We start from the raw sequence: 18338 nt of genomic DNA, 5'->3' as shown, positions 1-18338 counted from the left end.
AAACTCACTCTTCACATCTTGGCTATCCGTGGAAAGCCCCGTCATTAAAGCCCAGTTACAAAAGCAGAATGAGTGGCGTAGAATGACAAATGAGAAGTGATGAAATCGTTTGCCCGTTTCCCCCAGACTATAAAAGCTTGCGCCTCGTCACAGAACAAAGACCTGCAAGGCCGCATTCCTTCCTCTGCTTTTCTAAACATGCAGTGGAAAAGTGTGTGTGGGTGTGAGTGCTGTTGTGAAATTTGGGAGAACGTGAAGCTTTTTTTTTTTCTTTCCCAATAACACGTCAGCCAGAGGACTGCTTACACCATCATTTATTCACTGTTTTTATCTCTATCTTGAAGCTGGATATACTTACACGGATAGTTTTGTAACAGCGACTGAATCCACTCCTCAATACTATCATTGCATCTCCAAATCCTCCCCTCAACCCCTTCATGTATTAATTATTATTATTGATTGCAATTTTTTTTTTCTAACGCCACTAATGCCACCATGATAAGGTGGGAAAAGTTTGATACGTAAAAACATACTTTTAGCACTAACAATTGTTTTACGATTGTACTTTAGCTGTATAACTGGTTTCAACATTTAAACAAATCGAGAGGGCATGATTCGGTTGTGGTGTAGCCCAGTGACGCGCGGTGAGGTTCATGACTGGTGAGGCGTAGCAAGCCTCCCTTGCCTCTTATGACCCGTACATCCCAGCCGTGTACTTACCCCCTGAGTGGCATTGACCCTTACGTTAACACCGCTAGGTATCCGGGTCAAGCCATTCAGGGCAGAAGAGCTGGGGATCAATCCTTCCCGATCAGAGTGAGAACCAGCCGCGGTGAACCGCTGCCTTTCTCCTCTGACCGGGCGGGGTTCAAGAGCACTGGAGCCAGCCCTGACTAAGCAGTGCCTCCCCAGTGCTCTCCTCCCGGTTGTACCTGCAAAGAAAAAAGCTTCTTTCTTCTTGAGCAATCTTCTTTGTCCCATGTCAACGCACGACCTAAGCAGACGCCGGATTCGCTCCTCCAACTTTGCTGTGCTTCCGCCATCGCGAGGCTCCAGGCAAGTCCAAGTACCTAGAGGGAACTCAGCTGTATTGCAATACCTGTGGAGGGAATGGCTGAAAAAGAAACCCTACTCTACATCGCCTAGGTCCCGGTGCATCCTCGGCCTAGTCACCTAAGCTGGACTAGGGGATGGGAGTATTAGGGGTAAGAATTTGGAACCTGTGCCAATTGGCCATTTAGGGTCCAACATTAAACGTGTGTGGTGCAATGTGCTGTTGCATGAGTGAGGCTACACCTCGTAGAAGACTGAGCCTGGATTAAGGTCCTTCCGCTCCGGACCACCACACCCTGCGTGCGTTGTCCCTGGAATCGGAACTCAGGGGGGCCGCATACGTACCCCCTGAGTTGCTGACCCTTAGTTAACACCGCCAGGTATCCAGGTCAACCACTCAGGGCAGAAGAGCTGGGGATCAATCCTCCCCAATCAGAGTGAGAACCAGCCGCGGTGAACCGCTGCCTTTCTCCTCCGATCGGGGTCCAAGAGCACTGGAGCCCCTGAGCACTGGAGCCCTAAGTCAGCTTGACCCTTCGTTAACACCGCTAGGTATCCAGGTCAAGCCACTCAAGGCACAAGAGCTGGGGATAAATCCTCCCCAATCAGAGTGAGAACCAGCCGCGGTGAACCGCTGCCTTTCTCCTCTGACCGGGCGGGGTTCAAGAGCACTGGAGCCAGCCCTGACTAAGCAGTGCCTCCCCAGTGCTCTCCTCCCGGTTGTACCTGCAAAGAAAAAAGCTTCTTTCTTCTTGAGCAATCTTCTTTGTCCCATGTCAACGCACGACCTAAGCAGACGCCGGATTCGCTCCTCCAACTTTGCTGTGCTTCCGCCATCGCGAGGCTCCAGGCAAGTCCAAGTACCTAGAGGGAACTCAGCTGTATTGCAATACCTGTGGAGGGAATGGCTGAAAAAGAAACCCTACTCTACATCGCCTAGGTCCCGGTGCATCCTCGGCCTAGTCACCTAAGCTGGACTAGGGGATGGGAGTATTAGGGGTAAGAATTTGGAACCTGTGCCAATTGGCCATTTAGGGTCCAACATTAAACGTGTGTGGTGCAATGTGCTGTTGCATGAGTGAGGCTACACCTCGTAGAAGACTGAGCCTGGATTAAGGTCCTTCCGCTCCGGACCACCACACCCTGCGTGCGTTGTCCCTGGAATCGGAACTCAGGGGGGCCGCATACGTACCCCCTGAGTTGCTGACCCTTAGTTAACACCGCCAGGTATCCAGGTCAACCACTCAGGGCAGAAGAGCTGGGGATCAATCCTCCCCAATCAGAGTGAGAACCAGCCGCGGTGAACCGCTGCCTTTCTCCTCCGATCGGGGTCCAAGAGCACTGGAGCCCCTGAGCACTGGAGCCCTAAGTCAGCTTGACCCTTCGTTAACACCGCTAGGTATCCAGGTCAAGCCACTCAAGGCACAAGAGCTGGGGATAAATCCTCCCCAATCAGAGTGAGAACCAGCCGCGGTGAACCGCTGCCTTTCTCCTCTGACCGGGCGGGGTTCAAGAGCACTGGAGCCAGCCCTGACTAAGCAGTGCCTCCCCAGTGCTCTCCTCCCGGTTGTACCTGCAAAGAAAAAAGCTTCTTTCTTCTTGAGCAATCTTCTTTGTCCCATGTCAACGCACGACCTAAGCAGACGCCGGATTCGCTCCTCCAACTTTGCTGTGCTTCCGCCATCGCGAGGCTCCAGGCAAGTCCAAGTACCTAGAGGGAACTCAGCTGTATTGCAATACCTGTGGAGGGAATGGCTGAAAAAGAAACCCTACTCTACATCGCCTAGGTCCCGGTGCATCCTCGGCCTAGTCACCTAAGCTGGACTAGGGGATGGGAGTATTAGGGGTAAGAATTTGGAACCTGTGCCAATTGGCCATTTAGGGTCCAACATTAAACGTGTGTGGTGCAATGTGCTGTTGCATGAGTGAGGCTACACCTCGTAGAAGACTGAGCCTGGATTAAGGTCCTTCCGCTCCGGACCACCACACCCTGCGTGCGTTGTCCCTGGAATCGGAACTCAGGGGGGCCGCATACGTACCCCCTGAGTTGCTGACCCTTAGTTAACACCGCCAGGTATCCAGGTCAACCACTCAGGGCAGAAGAGCTGGGGATCAATCCTCCCCAATCAGAGTGAGAACCAGCCGCGGTGAACCGCTGCCTTTCTCCTCCGATCGGGGTCCAAGAGCACTGGAGCCCCTGAGCACTGGAGCCCTAAGTCAGCTTGACCCTTCGTTAACACCGCTAGGTATCCAGGTCAAGCCACTCAAGGCACAAGAGCTGGGGATAAATCCTCCCCAATCAGAGTGAGAACCAGCCGCGGTGAACCGCTGCCTTTCTCCTCTGACCGGGCGGGGTTCAAGAGCACTGGAGCCAGCCCTGACTAAGCAGTGCCTCCCCAGTGCTCTCCTCCCGGTTGTACCTGCAAAGAAAAAAGCTTCTTTCTTCTTGAGCAATCTTCTTTGTCCCATGTCAACGCACGACCTAAGCAGACGCCGGATTCGCTCCTCCAACTTTGCTGTGCTTCCGCCATCGCGAGGCTCCAGGCAAGTCCAAGTACCTAGAGGGAACTCAGCTGTATTGCAATACCTGTGGAGGGAATGGCTGAAAAAGAAACCCTACTCTACATCGCCTAGGTCCCGGTGCATCCTCGGCCTAGTCACCTAAGCTGGACTAGGGGATGGGAGTATTAGGGGTAAGAATTTGGAACCTGTGCCAATTGGCCATTTAGGGTCCAACATTAAACGTGTGTGGTGCAATGTGCTGTTGCATGAGTGAGGCTACACCTCGTAGAAGACTGAGCCTGGATTAAGGTCCTTCCGCTCCGGACCACCACACCCTGCGTGCGTTGTCCCTGGAATCGGAACTCAGGGGGGCCGCATACGTACCCCCTGAGTTGCTGACCCTTAGTTAACACCGCCAGGTATCCAGGTCAACCACTCAGGGCAGAAGAGCTGGGGATCAATCCTCCCCAATCAGAGTGAGAACCAGCCGCGGTGAACCGCTGCCTTTCTCCTCCGATCGGGGTCCAAGAGCACTGGAGCCCCTGAGCACTGGAGCCCTAAGTCAGCTTGACCCTTCGTTAACACCGCTAGGTATCCAGGTCAAGCCACTCAAGGCACAAGAGCTGGGGATAAATCCTCCCCAATCAGAGTGAGAACCAGCCGCGGTGAACCGCTGCCTTTCTCCTCTGACCGGGCGGGGTTCAAGAGCACTGGAGCCAGCCCTGACTAAGCAGTGCCTCCCCAGTGCTCTCCTCCCGGTTGTACCTGCAAAGAAAAAAGCTTCTTTCTTCTTGAGCAATCTTCTTTGTCCCATGTCAACGCACGACCTAAGCAGACGCCGGATTCGCTCCTCCAACTTTGCTGTGCTTCCGCCATCGCGAGGCTCCAGGCAAGTCCAAGTACCTAGAGGGAACTCAGCTGTATTGCAATACCTGTGGAGGGAATGGCTGAAAAAGAAACCCTACTCTACATCGCCTAGGTCCCGGTGCATCCTCGGCCTAGTCACCTAAGCTGGACTAGGGGATGGGAGTATTAGGGGTAAGAATTTGGAACCTGTGCCAATTGGCCATTTAGGGTCCAACATTAAACGTGTGTGGTGCAATGTGCTGTTGCATGAGTGAGGCTACACCTCGTAGAAGACTGAGCCTGGATTAAGGTCCTTCCGCTCCGGACCACCACACCCTGCGTGCGTTGTCCCTGGAATCGGAACTCAGGGGGGCCGCATACGTACCCCCTGAGTTGCTGACCCTTAGTTAACACCGCCAGGTATCCAGGTCAACCACTCAGGGCAGAAGAGCTGGGGATCAATCCTCCCCAATCAGAGTGAGAACCAGCCGCGGTGAACCGCTGCCTTTCTCCTCCGATCGGGGTCCAAGAGCACTGGAGCCCCTGAGCACTGGAGCCCTAAGTCAGCTTGACCCTTCGTTAACACCGCTAGGTATCCAGGTCAAGCCACTCAAGGCACAAGAGCTGGGGATAAATCCTCCCCAATCAGAGTGAGAACCAGCCGCGGTGAACCGCTGCCTTTCTCCTCTGACCGGGCGGGGTTCAAGAGCACTGGAGCCAGCCCTGACTAAGCAGTGCCTCCCCAGTGCTCTCCTCCCGGTTGTACCTGCAAAGAAAAAAGCTTCTTTCTTCTTGAGCAATCTTCTTTGTCCCATGTCAACGCACGACCTAAGCAGACGCCGGATTCGCTCCTCCAACTTTGCTGTGCTTCCGCCATCGCGAGGCTCCAGGCAAGTCCAAGTACCTAGAGGGAACTCAGCTGTATTGCAATACCTGTGGAGGGAATGGCTGAAAAAGAAACCCTACTCTACATCGCCTAGGTCCCGGTGCATCCTCGGCCTAGTCACCTAAGCTGGACTAGGGGATGGGAGTATTAGGGGTAAGAATTTGGAACCTGTGCCAATTGGCCATTTAGGGTCCAACATTAAACGTGTGTGGTGCAATGTGCTGTTGCATGAGTGAGGCTACACCTCGTAGAAGACTGAGCCTGGATTAAGGTCCTTCCGCTCCGGACCACCACACCCTGCGTGCGTTGTCCCTGGAATCGGAACTCAGGGGGGCCGCATACGTACCCCCTGAGTTGCTGACCCTTAGTTAACACCGCCAGGTATCCAGGTCAACCACTCAGGGCAGAAGAGCTGGGGATCAATCCTCCCCAATCAGAGTGAGAACCAGCCGCGGTGAACCGCTGCCTTTCTCCTCCGATCGGGGTCCAAGAGCACTGGAGCCCCTGAGCACTGGAGCCCTAAGTCAGCTTGACCCTTCGTTAACACCGCTAGGTATCCAGGTCAAGCCACTCAAGGCACAAGAGCTGGGGATAAATCCTCCCCAATCAGAGTGAGAACCAGCCGCGGTGAACCGCTGCCTTTCTCCTCTGACCGGGCGGGGTTCAAGAGCACTGGAGCCAGCCCTGACTAAGCAGTGCCTCCCCAGTGCTCTCCTCCCGGTTGTACCTGCAAAGAAAAAAAGCTTCTTTCTTCTTGAGCAATCTTCTTTGTCCCATGTCAACGCACGACCTAAGCAGACGCCGGATTCGCTCCTCCAACTTCGCTGTGCTTCCTCCATCGCGAGGTTCCAGAGAAGTCAAAGTACCTAGAGGGAACTCACCTGTATTGCAATACCTGTGGAGGGAATGGCTGAAAAAGAAACCCTACTCTACATCGCCTAGGTGATTATTAGGGGTTAGAATTTCGAGAGCGTCCCAATTCCCCATTTAGAGTGCAATATGTGGTGTATAACGTATGTGGTGCTAGGTATGCTGTAGCATGAGCGAAGCTAACCGTCATAGAAGACTGAGCCTCGATTAAGGTCTTTCTGCTCTGGACCACCACACCCTGCATGCTTTAGCATGAGCGAGGCTTAACCCTTCGTTAACACCGCTAGGTATCCAGGTCAAGCCACTCAGGGCAAAAGAGCTGAGGATCAATCTACACCGATCAGAGTGAGAACCAGCCATGGTGTACCGCTGCCTTTCTCCTCCGATCAGGGTCTAAGAGCCCCTGAGCACTTACACCCTGAGTCACCTTGACCCTTCGTTAACACCGCTAGGTATCCAGGTCAAGCCACTCAAGGCAGAAGAGCTCAGGATCAATCCACCCTGTTCAGAGTGAGAACCAGCCTACAAAAGTATGCTCCTATCTTCTTGAGCAAGCTCCTTTGTCCCATTACAACGCACGACCTAAGGAGATGCTGAATTTAATTCCTTCTACTTCCCTGTGCTTCATACACCGCAAGGCCCCAGGGAAGGCCAACATGTTGTTGTTGCCAGAGGGTCACTATTTCAGAAAGTAAAATTTTAAAATTAGGATTAGGGATAACCAAAATTAAAGTCAAATCGGTCATCCCTTATTTAGAACATTATTGTAATAATTGTAACAATATAAGAATACAAGTGACGTGCGGTGAGGTTCATGAGGCACTGACGTCACCCTCCGGGTAAAACATTTTCGGCAACTAACCGTGTCACCAACATGTTGCTGTAGTGTGGCTAATAGTTTATTCAATTTTAACTATTTTAAATCAAATATCATATCAGCAGTCTTCACACATAAAAACACTCAATAAAACACATGGAATCAAAAACGTGTTTTCAATCACGCGTGCCACTCCGTTCCCAAGTCCCGCTGTCCGAATCAAACCTTTTAACTCCGGAAATGCTCTTCCTTTACTGATGACCTCCTGCTTCGACCGAAAATCCATAGTTGAAAATCGTTAGGATATGTAATCCTCCATTGTAAAACGAAATGTAAAAACGGGGGGCAAATGTCAAACAAACTAAATGGACGACTGCTCCGCAGCTGTTCGCTGTAAATTCGGAGCGGAGATCTCTTCTTCTACAGGTAGGCGCATGAAGCATCCCGGGGCCACTAGCGCCCCCTGCCATAAGGCTAGAGAACCTTCCTTCGTAGCCTCCGTAAAGTCTCTTTTCAAAGCCGTTTTGTTCATCTTAAGAAACACGACGTTACAGACAGATGACAAAAAACACTAGGTATTCGATACATCAGCTTAACTAGGGAAATTTGTTCATATAGCCACACTGTTTGAGCACTTGTAGAGTGACATGAAGCCAGAGAGCACTTCTGTCTAACTGCCAGATCATATCACTGTATCCGTATGACTGAACTCAAATATGTATTCCCCGACTGTGGGTGTCCATCGCAGAAAGTGAAAAGTTAGGCTTTTTCACACTCACCACAAGATTGACGATGCCATGTGTGTGTGTGTGCGCGCGCGCGCGCGCGTGTGTGCGTGCGTGCGTGTGTTGATCTGACTCAAATGACGTCAACAAGGCTTGCAGCGAACAATCAATTCATGCTCGCAGCTCCAGCGTCTGATGAAAACGTCCACAAGATGAACGCAAGCATAAACAGCGTAGTCGTTCATAAATGCACACGGGTGCATCCCATTAATAGTTTGCAGACCAACGCTAGGGAGTAACGGGACGGACAGCCACGCAACAGGTCGCGCCTTGATGTCGTCACTGTGTACCTGGCCGCAATCTATGACAAGCATTTGGGCTCCTACAGCATCTAGAAACATTTCGAAAATAAAGGCACGTTGATGGTGGGAAGAGTGCAAGAGGTGTATGAATGACGTTTTCATTCAAATATGGAAAATAAACAAATAGATTTGACCTTTGCTGGGGGGGGGAAACATATTACAAACCTTGCAAACGAAATGCAGAACACATCCAAAACTAATACTACTTCATGAAGTTGATGGTCGGGCCCCACCTCCACACATTGGGAAAAATCCCAGCCCGGCATGCCATTGCGTGCTGTGATCAAATACTAGGTCAACTGTATATTCAGTGATAATGAAATGCATGAGCCAACGAAGGCAAAGGTGCTTGAAGTTGATAGGTCATTACTAGGCACCACCAAAGTGCAATGCTAAAGCTCCAGAGTATGTAGAAGCCGTCCAGAAACCTGCAGCTACGCGCAACACCGTACCAGAGCACACTTGTAAAGGTGTCTGGTTCTGATCCGTCATTGTATGTTTGCTCTCCAGACGTCAGTCTGCCTCACTGTCAAAAAGCATTCAAGAAGAGACATTCCATTTTTGACTTTTGCTCACTCTGGTCCTGAATTTTGCGGCCTCACGCACCTTGGTACCTACCCTAAGCGTTTGCCTAATGTTGGATCCATGCACGAAAAACAGTTTGTGGGTGGCATCTGTAACATAGTCGTCAGAAAAAGATAAGAAAATGATTTTGAACTGCTTAAGTTACGTTTCCCAGAAACATCGCTCGCGGCTCACTGGACTGACAATCGAGCGGAAAGCTGTCGCACTGGTACGGCTTGTTTTGGCCTTTCGACTAAACTTGGCACATACCTCAAAACACATTTTAAGGCAATCACACACTGTAAGTCACTGTAAGCCGAGGATCAACATTACAGCACTGAACACACACACACACACACACACTCTGACCCAATCCAGTAATCAGAAGAGGTCGCTCGCTTTTATTTGCACGTTGAGATAAAGAGATGTGTGGCAATCAATATAAACAGTGAATACACTAGGTGGCTATTATAATCGTACTTGCACTTGTAATGCACGCTGAGAATTGCAACGAATATAACAAGTAAATGCGGACAATTGTGTTGATCAAACGATCAAAACATACATCATTCCATTATGTAGCGCAATAGAAAAGATCTATGTGTTGCGTACGAAAAGAATACATTTGAAAAAAAAATCAATTCATTTCCACGCTATTTATACCGTTCAAGGTCATGCAGAGCCGGAGCCTGTTCCAGCACAAAAGGTGCCGTGGGTCAGTCGCAGGGCACATATACGTAGCTTCTCACACAAGCATTCTCAGTCAGCGAGTCACATTTAGTACATGTACAGTACGTGGTATAGTCACTTAACGCAAGTAGACGCAAAGGTGCTTAAATAGTACGTTCCCTCCAAATAGCACAGAGCTTTTGTGTCTGTCATTGGATGGAAAAATGTGTTAATGAGCCTAATGATGGGTTGAACACATGAAAACATGGGGTGGAGAGGCTAAGTTGTTGATCAACATGCTTGGAGCAAAGGATGAGGCGAGCGCGACTGGAGGCGTGGCTGAGTTGATGTGGAATTCCCCTGAACTCACCTGAGGCCACCCCCACCGCCCAAGCAGAGTATTAAAAGCACGCAGGCTGAATAAAGCAACAGGTGCACCTTGGCTAAACATTACACGGAAACACAGCGTATAAACAACAAGCGGCTCTCCAAACACTTATTAGTCGGCGATCGGGATTGCGTCACTGTCGCTCACAGCAGGTAAGCAAACGACCGTTAGGATCCCTTTGGCCATTCGGGCGTCAAATTGAATTGCAATTTGCCGAGCTTCGGACTCAACTTTTCTCGCCTCGTTTGCAGTTGGTTTTAATGGCATCGCCGCAGTGCCTCAGCAGCGTGTTGACAAACGCCAACTTGACCATGTATCAGAACGGTGTGCCTGATATGCAGCCACATCAAGCCAGCCAGCACAGCAGCAACCTGGCCTACGCCTCCTACAACGGTGAGACAAACACCACCTGCAATAATCGCGCATTCAAGCCGAAAGACTTGTCGGCGGGCGCCTGAGCTCCGAGTCCGTTGTTCGCCCAAAATGCTTCGCTCGGAGGTTTTTCCTTCCACCGAAATTCATTTTCACCCTGAGCTTGATGGAACTTTGCTTTGACCTCAATTAGCCACTGCTGCTAATGATTGACCAGCGAGTCAATGTTTAACTTATCTTGAGTGTGAAGCGGTGGGTGCCACCTCATCGCTAGAACAGCTCAGTCTTTGTTTTTATGACCTTAGAGTCCGAGTAAAGCCCCACCTGGGAGTGATACACGCTGCCATGAATCACGATCCAAGCTTGCATAGTTTTGCACAAGTGAGAAGTTCTCTCAAATGTCCATCATGCAGATGAATATTGATTGCAGCAGATGGCGAGAGGGCTGGCCGGCCTTTGTCGGAGCGCTTTGCTGAAATACCTCTCTCTCTCTCTCTCTCTCTCTCTCTCTGTCTCTCTCTCTCTCTCTGTCTCTGTCTCTCTCTCTCTCTCTACGCAGGTCTGTGGTACGGTCAGATGAATCCCCTCTCCTGGACGGCCGAAAATGTGATGGAGTGGATCAGCGCCCAAGCAGACAGCGCCAAGTTTGATGCCAGTACCCTAACTCTGTCCTACTGCGCCATGGACGGCCACAGCTTCTGCCAGATGAACCTGGAGCAGATGATCATGGTGTTTGGACCTCAGCTTGGTCCGCACCTTCACCAAAACTTGCAAGAACACAAAGCCAAATATGGTAAAGCTGCTTTTTTTTTTTTTTTCACCCCCACATCAGTACAATAACATGATTTCAGGCACTTTGTATAACAGATCACCATTTTCAGTGGCAAAAACGTTTTTGTTGTTTTTTCCCCCACCCGCCCCCAGAACTGACAAGCCTATCAGGACCAGAGCTAAACGAAACCTGCCAGCTCCTCGATAGGTTCCTACACAACCTCAACCTCCCAGACAACGTGTCCTTCCCCTTGATCAGCACCGTCAAATTTGGTACAAGCAAGTTTGAGAAGCAAGCGTTTGAGCAGGGACCACGGCCAAGTCAAATGACCAAAGTGGCTACTTTACATCAACAGGTGAAGACTCGCTTGGTAAAATGGCATTGGACAACGGCGATAACGGAGATCCGCTCAGCCTGATCATGGGGGCCATGACGCCTCTGCGAGACGAGTATCTGTCCGATAATCAGTCTGAAAGCGAGTGGAGCTCTTCATCTAACAGTCAGTAGTTGATGACTTCATTTGTCCATCTGGTAGCCCGGGAAATAAATGAAATGGGATTCTCACAAATGCTATTTCATCAGGCGGCCTGTTTGGCTTCTCCAACCTTGGCTCGCCAGAGTCTGGCAGTGGAGAATCTGACCCGGAGTTCTCCTACCCTGTGATTTCGAGTGAGTGGGAAATTGTGTTTGAATTGCTTTGCTTTTGAAATGCTTTTCAGTGTGAACACGCACGCGCTCTTTTGTTGACAGAAACGCTGATTAAGAAGGAGAAAGCAGAGTCGCAAATGAAGCGACCACGGGGGCGACCTCCCAAAGTCAACAGAGAGCACAGCGATATTTATGACCCTTCAAAGAAAAATAAACATGGTGAGGAGATAGGGTTTGCAAAACAGAAAGAGCGCATTCGAATGGGAGCCGCATCCCCTTGATCTACTCGCGTGAGCTCACATTGCCCTGTTTGTTGTCCGCAGCACCTCGGGGGACTCATCTTTGGGAGTTCATCCGAGATATTCTCATTCACCCCGAAAAGAACCAGGGCCTGATGAAGTGGGAAGACCGCCGCGAGGGCGTTTTCAAGTTCCTCAAGTCTGAGGCTGTGGCTCAAATGTGGGGCCAAAAGAAGAAGAACAGCAGCATGACCTACGAGAAACTCAGTCGCGCTATGAGGTCGGTAGCAAACTAAAACCACTCGTACGTACACGCAGTCGTTCAAAACAAAGGCGATACGCAACAGCCCTGTCACGCAGTCCAGCCAAAATTGCTGTCTTCCATGGACAGGTACTACTACAAACGCGAGATCCTGGAGCGGGTCGACGGACGGCGGCTGGTCTACAAGTTTGGAAAGAATTCCAGTGGGTGGAAGGTTGAAGAGCTGGGAATGAGCATGTAAAGCTTTCATTCTCCATGGCAGTTGAAATGAAAGCGTCAAAGTCGTTCCGAACTCGAACGACCTGCTTGTCCTGTCAGTGGGAAAAATGTCGCTGCCCAAATGTTAAGACACTAACTTCCTTTTTGAAGGAAGGTGTTGCAGAAAACGTAAGCCACTCTTTTGGGCTCCTGTAGGTTTTGTGAACCAATTTTAATGTTGTTGTGTACATATGCATGTGCTCGATTGGCATGAAACTCAAATGTTTTCTTGCATCATTGTATTCATACCTTTTGTTTTTTGAAAGTTTCAATAAGTCGGGCTTTGTGAGTTTCAATGAGCTGAGAATCTACTGGATTCCCTCCCTTCTGTTATACTCGCTGTACCCCCCAAAAATAAACAACAACAACAACAACAATATTGTTGCAACGTGTAGTTGGACTTCACTTGCGCATGGAAAGATTGTAACAACGCGGGCTACGTCTTTCGGCATCACTTATTATAAAGTGATTTGTTTTGAAGAGAAATAAGTGGTCTTTTGCAAATGTTTCATCTGGTTGTACCTTTTGTCATGGCCATCCACCAACGTGTCCCCCATTTTGGATGTGGGATGAAAACGTGACATAGCTTCTGTATTTATTTCCTTGTTATGCACCTTGGCTGTTATTTGTAAACATTTGTATGTGCAGAAGAACGAAACAATAAATGTTTGAATTAAAATCTTGCCTCCTACGTGAATATCGGAGTAATGTAGTGATTTGGAATTGTGCCACGCATGAACGAGGACTTGATCGTTCCTGGATAACGTCCGACTACACCTTGTGTAAATGAACCGTCAATTATTAAAGGTGGACTGTGGAGGTGGTTCTGTGGCTTAAAAAGAAATCCAAATATGTTCATCGTGGCTCCTGGAAACATGGCATCGATTTATTGGACTCAGTGAATTCAACGTAGTAATCCCTACCTGCTTTGGCTTTTTGATGATTCCCTCCCTGCACAGTCCGTTCCAGTGCAGAAACGCCTTTGTCCCACTCGGTACTTGTTTGCTTCCATTTTGCTTATTCAATGAAGGGTTTATATGAGGGCCTGAACTGTGCGCCATGCGCTCGGGGGGCGGCTTTATACAGACAGTACATATGTTCTTAGTTGCGGAGTATTGTCTTTGTTTTTGATTCACTTGAGTCATGGTGCTTTTGTGCGCTAAAATTGGAACCGAGACTGACTTGACTTGACTTGACTTATGTCCATTTCCAGCGCTTCCGTCGAGAAGGCGGGACAAGCAGCTGTCAGTCATGTCAACGGCCTTCAGTGCATGTGCATTTCTTCTCTGATGGTTTGTGTGAGACTTCAACCCTAACACTTCTGGCCAGGGGAAATAGAATTGAAAATAAGAATGCAAAGAGCGCGCACCATTGGCATATTTCTGAAGGACATCCAGCCCGCACGTCAGCAGCGGAAGGTAGAACGCCCAAATCCACTTGAGCAAAATGCTGATGAAGTTGAGATGAAATGCCGTGGAGATGCCAGAACGGCCATCCGTTGTGCGGAGCCAGCGCTCTCGCACTTTCCAAACGAGTGAAACAACTTTCCACTCACACTGAAATCACAATGTGCTCGTTTTTACGCTTGAGCGCAGCTTCCCTGACTACACAAATACAGGCGAAGATTTGAATCTTACGCATGCCTTGCACATATTTGGCTTACGCTCTCCTCTCCATGGGTCAATGGCTGAAACAGAACATATCTGAAATTAGGACTGAGCACTGTGGAGTAAGGCCCTCCCGAGCCACACACCAAAGCCACCGCGGAGATCTATTTGTATGGGAATGAATCATTGTTCAATGTAGTTTCTGATCAGGAAGCACACCCAAAGGTCATTTGACATTTTTATGACAACCTTAATGTGCGTTTTTGCAACTTTTTGGACTTTGGTGCCCACTATTAGCTTCTTATTTCATTAACACTCTTCCGTTTATGCTACGGATTTACACATTTACACTTTTTCCTCTTACCACACATCTGTATTGAAATGTATGTTCAAAAAGTGCTCGACAAAAGATTTGGCTGGATCAACTTTTAAGAATGAAAAAAAAAACACCAAAAAACACCAGATAAAGCTCTAACACACGGCCATTGTTAGACCTGTTAATCCACCTGCTGTGTTGAGCACCCCCAACAATAAGCCCCCCCCCCCCCCCCCCCCCCCCCCCCACACACACACACACACACTCACTCACAACGTTGGGCCTCCTTCAAGGTCAACATACCTGCCAAGCAGGCTCAGTTTACGAGAAACGTTATAGTCTGTGCCAGAGAAATACAGGAAAGCAGGGAGGGGTGGATTTTTACTGCAGTGATCTCACTGCATTGTCACAAGATAAACACAAAGGGACGCATTATGCCCATCCCCGTGGTTACTTATTAAACGAAAACGTAATACTTTCGCTTCAAAAACCACAAAAACCCAACACTGAAACTGCAAACACGGAGCTGGAAAAGACACTCCTACACTTATTCGTTCAAAATATACTCGTGTGTATATATAAAACGTAATACTTCAAAAAACACAAAAACGTAACACTGAAACTGTAAACACGGAGCTGTAAAAGATTACTCATTCAAAATATACTTTGAAAAAAAAAAGTCTTCGTAATGAGCCTTTCATACAATGTAGTTGCTTCACAGGCCGAGAATAGACTGACCTATTTTTCGGAACTGATATGTTTAGTGTGTCCAGTTGCTTACAGTAACAAAAAAAGTGCAACATTTATTGTTGGAAGGAAAGGTCGTAAACATTTCCCGACACCGACCAGATAATATTATAGGATCAAACTATCGGGCGCTATCAGTACAATCGTGACTACCGAAACAATAAAACAAGGTCAATGGGCGCGTGGAAAGACATGAGTCAATTTCACTCGTAACGGAATCGGCACGACCATGCAAACTTGAACGGACCACCCCCGCCGGCTAACCGTAAACTTGGAAATTGTGTTAAGAATAAATAGCCTAGGCCTGCTTTTCCATACAGTGGTAAACCTTTTGGGTCATTTTAGGGTGCTGAATTTGATTTCCGGCTCAGATGAACGCTTCACATAAGATTGTTTTCCAATCTGCTCAGATCAGTGCATTACACAAAATTCACTCATGAGTTTGAGACCACACTATTAGGCTCAAGAGTAGCATCAACATCCATTTATTTTTCAATATTTAAGTTGAAAAAAAAGAATTGACAGCTACATTTTTCCTCAAAGTGAGTCATTTCACATTGTATCGACCCATTTGCTGCTTATAATGGTTCTCAGTATGTATTGATTGATTTGTAAACGTTTCCCAACAAATTCCTCAAAAGCAGGTTTTGCTCCTTTCTCAATGATGGCCATCTTGCGTCACTCGAAAGGCATCTGCTGGAAGATTGCTGCCCTCTACAGGATTGTCATGCATCCGCTCATCATAGAAGAATAGAGGTGTCTTGGAGGCATGTCATTCCCAGGGCCCCCGGCCGGGGATGGCCTTGGGATTCCCCTGGAAGACCTCGACTTGCCACATCCCACTTTGATGAAAAGGACATAACGATACATGGGACAGGATCTTAGGGATTACTGATTGATCAAGGCCAAAGAACTTTTTTCAACTCTAGCGACCGACGGCAGATAAGGGCAATCCCCCGAGCGTTTTGGCAGTACCATTTTGTTTCCTTCTCACAACAAGCGATTTTAGAAAGTGACGTCTTGGGCCGCACGCTGGAAAAAGAATGCTGCTTGCATTGTTTTCTCTGCAAAACACCACCCGTCATCCACGTCCAGCCAGGCACATTTGCAAAGGAAGCCACAAACGTCCTCTCATTGCAAACAGGCTGCTTCTCTCATCTGGAGTCTTTTAATAGACATGCCTCAGCTGCTTGAGTGTCGCTAGCACCTTTAAAGGGCAACGCTGATATTTTTAGAGTAAAGCTATAATTGCTATAACTTGAATGGTCTTACAATCCAGAATACTCTTTTCATTCATTCACCATTTAGAAGTCAAATGAATTTGATTTAACCCCATTTGTGAGTTAGACAGTACAATCATCTTTGCGGGGGATTTAGCACTTCACTAAACCTACATTAAAGTAAAGATCCATGATTGAATTTGAACACTCTGAATGTTTACCCAATTCGTGTACAAACTACAAATGACCAAAATGTCAGTGGGCCCCTCCCGAATCAGACCCCTTCCGTCCTCCCTCCCTCCCTCCCTTCCGTCCTCCCTCCCTCCCTCCTATACCACCTCTGTCTTTAGGTTAGTCCATTCCACTGCAGATCTCCTTTTACCTCCATTGCTCTGTCCACGGCTTACTTTTCATTGTCTGCATTCAGTTTTATTTTAAATCCATTTTTGAGGCCACAATAAATCCGACAGCATGGCTGACAGAAGTCGTATGGCGCGGAGAAAGGACAAACAAGAAAAAGAAGCTGGCGAAAAGACCGAGGATGGGAAGGAAGTGAATCAAGATGGGGAAAATGCTCAACATAATGGACCATCATCTGAGTCGTTACCTACCAATGATGCAACAACTAATGGGAAAAACGGAGAGCTTCAGGTTGAGCCCATGGAACTACCTCCATTTGAAATCATTGCTGGGTAATTATTCAAGAGAGAGAGAGAGAGAAAAAAAAACGCCTTGGTGCTAGCTGAAATTAGAATTGACTAATCCAGTCACTCCATTCACATCCTTTGTGACGTGGCTGTAAATGGCATTAAGAAGCTTTCAAATATGGCATCCTAGCTGAAGGCAAGAAAGTACCAAAATACTCTGGTGATGATAGCAATAACAATAGTAGTCACCAATGTTTTTTTATTTGATTTGACTTTATTAATTCATGCTTGCAGTGGAGCCCAAAAAAAGGCCCGACTGAAGAAACAGCAGAGCTTTACAATAACAACAAACAGTCAAATATTGAATCTTTCATAACATGTTTTTCAAGGCAGCGGAGCATGGAAAACGTTGTGGGCGTGGAAAAGGTGTCAGTTTTTGGTGGCCATGCTGGTGAGTGACTTCAGCGCGGGCGGGCGGGCGGGCGGGCCGCGCGGATTCAATTTCCACCCGGTGACAGTGTGGATGTGACGCTGACTGATTGTTTCTATATGTGCCCTGCTATTGACTTCCCACCAATGCAGAGCGTAATCTACTACCTTTGGCCCAAAGTCACCAAAATGGGTTTGCTCCAGTGACCCCGGAAAGGATCAACGCTATAGATAGAGGAACTAATTATAACATCAGGCAACAGCTTCCCTATAAAACATAACATATAAGCCACAGCCACTAAAAATGCCTTGTAGTAACTTTAGTCGGAGGTATTTACATAAATGATGTCCAATGAGTTGGCCTGCACTGCCATGCTGCGCTGATCAAGTCAGAAGGAACCTGAAGCCAACATCAAGCCAACCTGTAAGCAGAACAAGTAAATGGCCTGTCACGTGTATCGCACTTTTCCACCTGTATGGATAAATAAAAGCTAAATGCTCTCAGCGATGGACGGCCACCATTACTCTGACAGCAGAGCAGCTGTTGTCATCGTAGGAACCCGAAACCCTGACAAAAAATTCCAAAGGATTCTCTTTGAATGCCTGCCGCCTGTCACAGAGCATAGTATTTGAGGGGGAAGATTCAGCTGGCACCGATAGCCTTTGCCAGTAAATAGCAATACTAGTAAATCAATGCATAGTGAATGAAATGTTATTGTTTTAGTTATCAATTAAATACGGCACTTGAAAATATATCATAAATAAATGCACCAATCATCAAATCAATGAAACAGGGAAATAAATAAATAAACCAGTGTTATGAAATGTGCCATGAATTGGACGAGATTGTGTGAAACGCTTTGAGGGCTTCAACTACCATAACACCAGAGTGCCTCGTTGTGTTTCACAGCGATCGCATCGATCCTTTTGCATTCAAGTTCCAGTTCAAGAACGTGGAATACTCCTCGGGCCGCAATAAGACCTTCTTATGTTACCTGGTGGACAAAGGGAACACACCTGACGGGCTTCTGAGAGGCTGTCTGGAGGACGAACATGCCGGATCTCATGCTGAAGAGGCCTTCTTCACGCAGTGCCTGTCTGACTATGACCCTTCGCTCAAATACACAATTACCTGGTGA

General features: G+C 48.2%; 2 protein-coding genes across 2 annotated transcripts in view; both read left to right on the top strand.

The window, feature by feature from the left end:
- The first annotated feature begins 9669 nt into the window (after positions 1-9669).
- On the top strand, positions 9670-12912 carry elf3 (E74-like factor 3 (ets domain transcription factor, epithelial-specific)). The gene is made up of 9 exons (XM_049733959.1): positions 9670-9834; positions 9934-10075; positions 10614-10847; positions 10979-11098; positions 11182-11325; positions 11409-11495; positions 11577-11693; positions 11798-11993; positions 12105-12912. The coding sequence occupies exons 2-9, from the start codon at positions 9943-9945 to the stop codon at positions 12214-12216; spliced, it is 1143 nt and encodes a 380-aa protein (XP_049589916.1). The 5' UTR covers positions 9670-9834; positions 9934-9942; the 3' UTR covers positions 12217-12912.
- Positions 12913-16594: 3682 nt separating this feature from the next.
- The window catches only part of LOC125977459 (C->U-editing enzyme APOBEC-2), a 2488-nt gene continuing 744 nt past the window's right edge, over positions 16595-18338 (top strand). Inside the window, exons 1-2 of the mRNA XM_049733961.2 lie at positions 16595-16815; positions 18110-18334. Coding sequence (XP_049589918.1) covers positions 16595-16815; positions 18110-18334 — 446 coding nt within the window. The remainder of the gene's footprint in view (positions 16816-18109; positions 18335-18338) is intronic.

The sequence above is a fragment of the Syngnathus scovelli genome, chromosome 11 (assembly GCF_024217435.2).
Source record: "Syngnathus scovelli strain Florida chromosome 11, RoL_Ssco_1.2, whole genome shotgun sequence".
Classification (NCBI taxonomy): Eukaryota; Metazoa; Chordata; class Actinopteri; order Syngnathiformes; family Syngnathidae; genus Syngnathus; species Syngnathus scovelli.
Note: the sequence above shows the minus strand (reverse complement) of the source record. Positions and strands in the feature narration are given on the sequence as shown.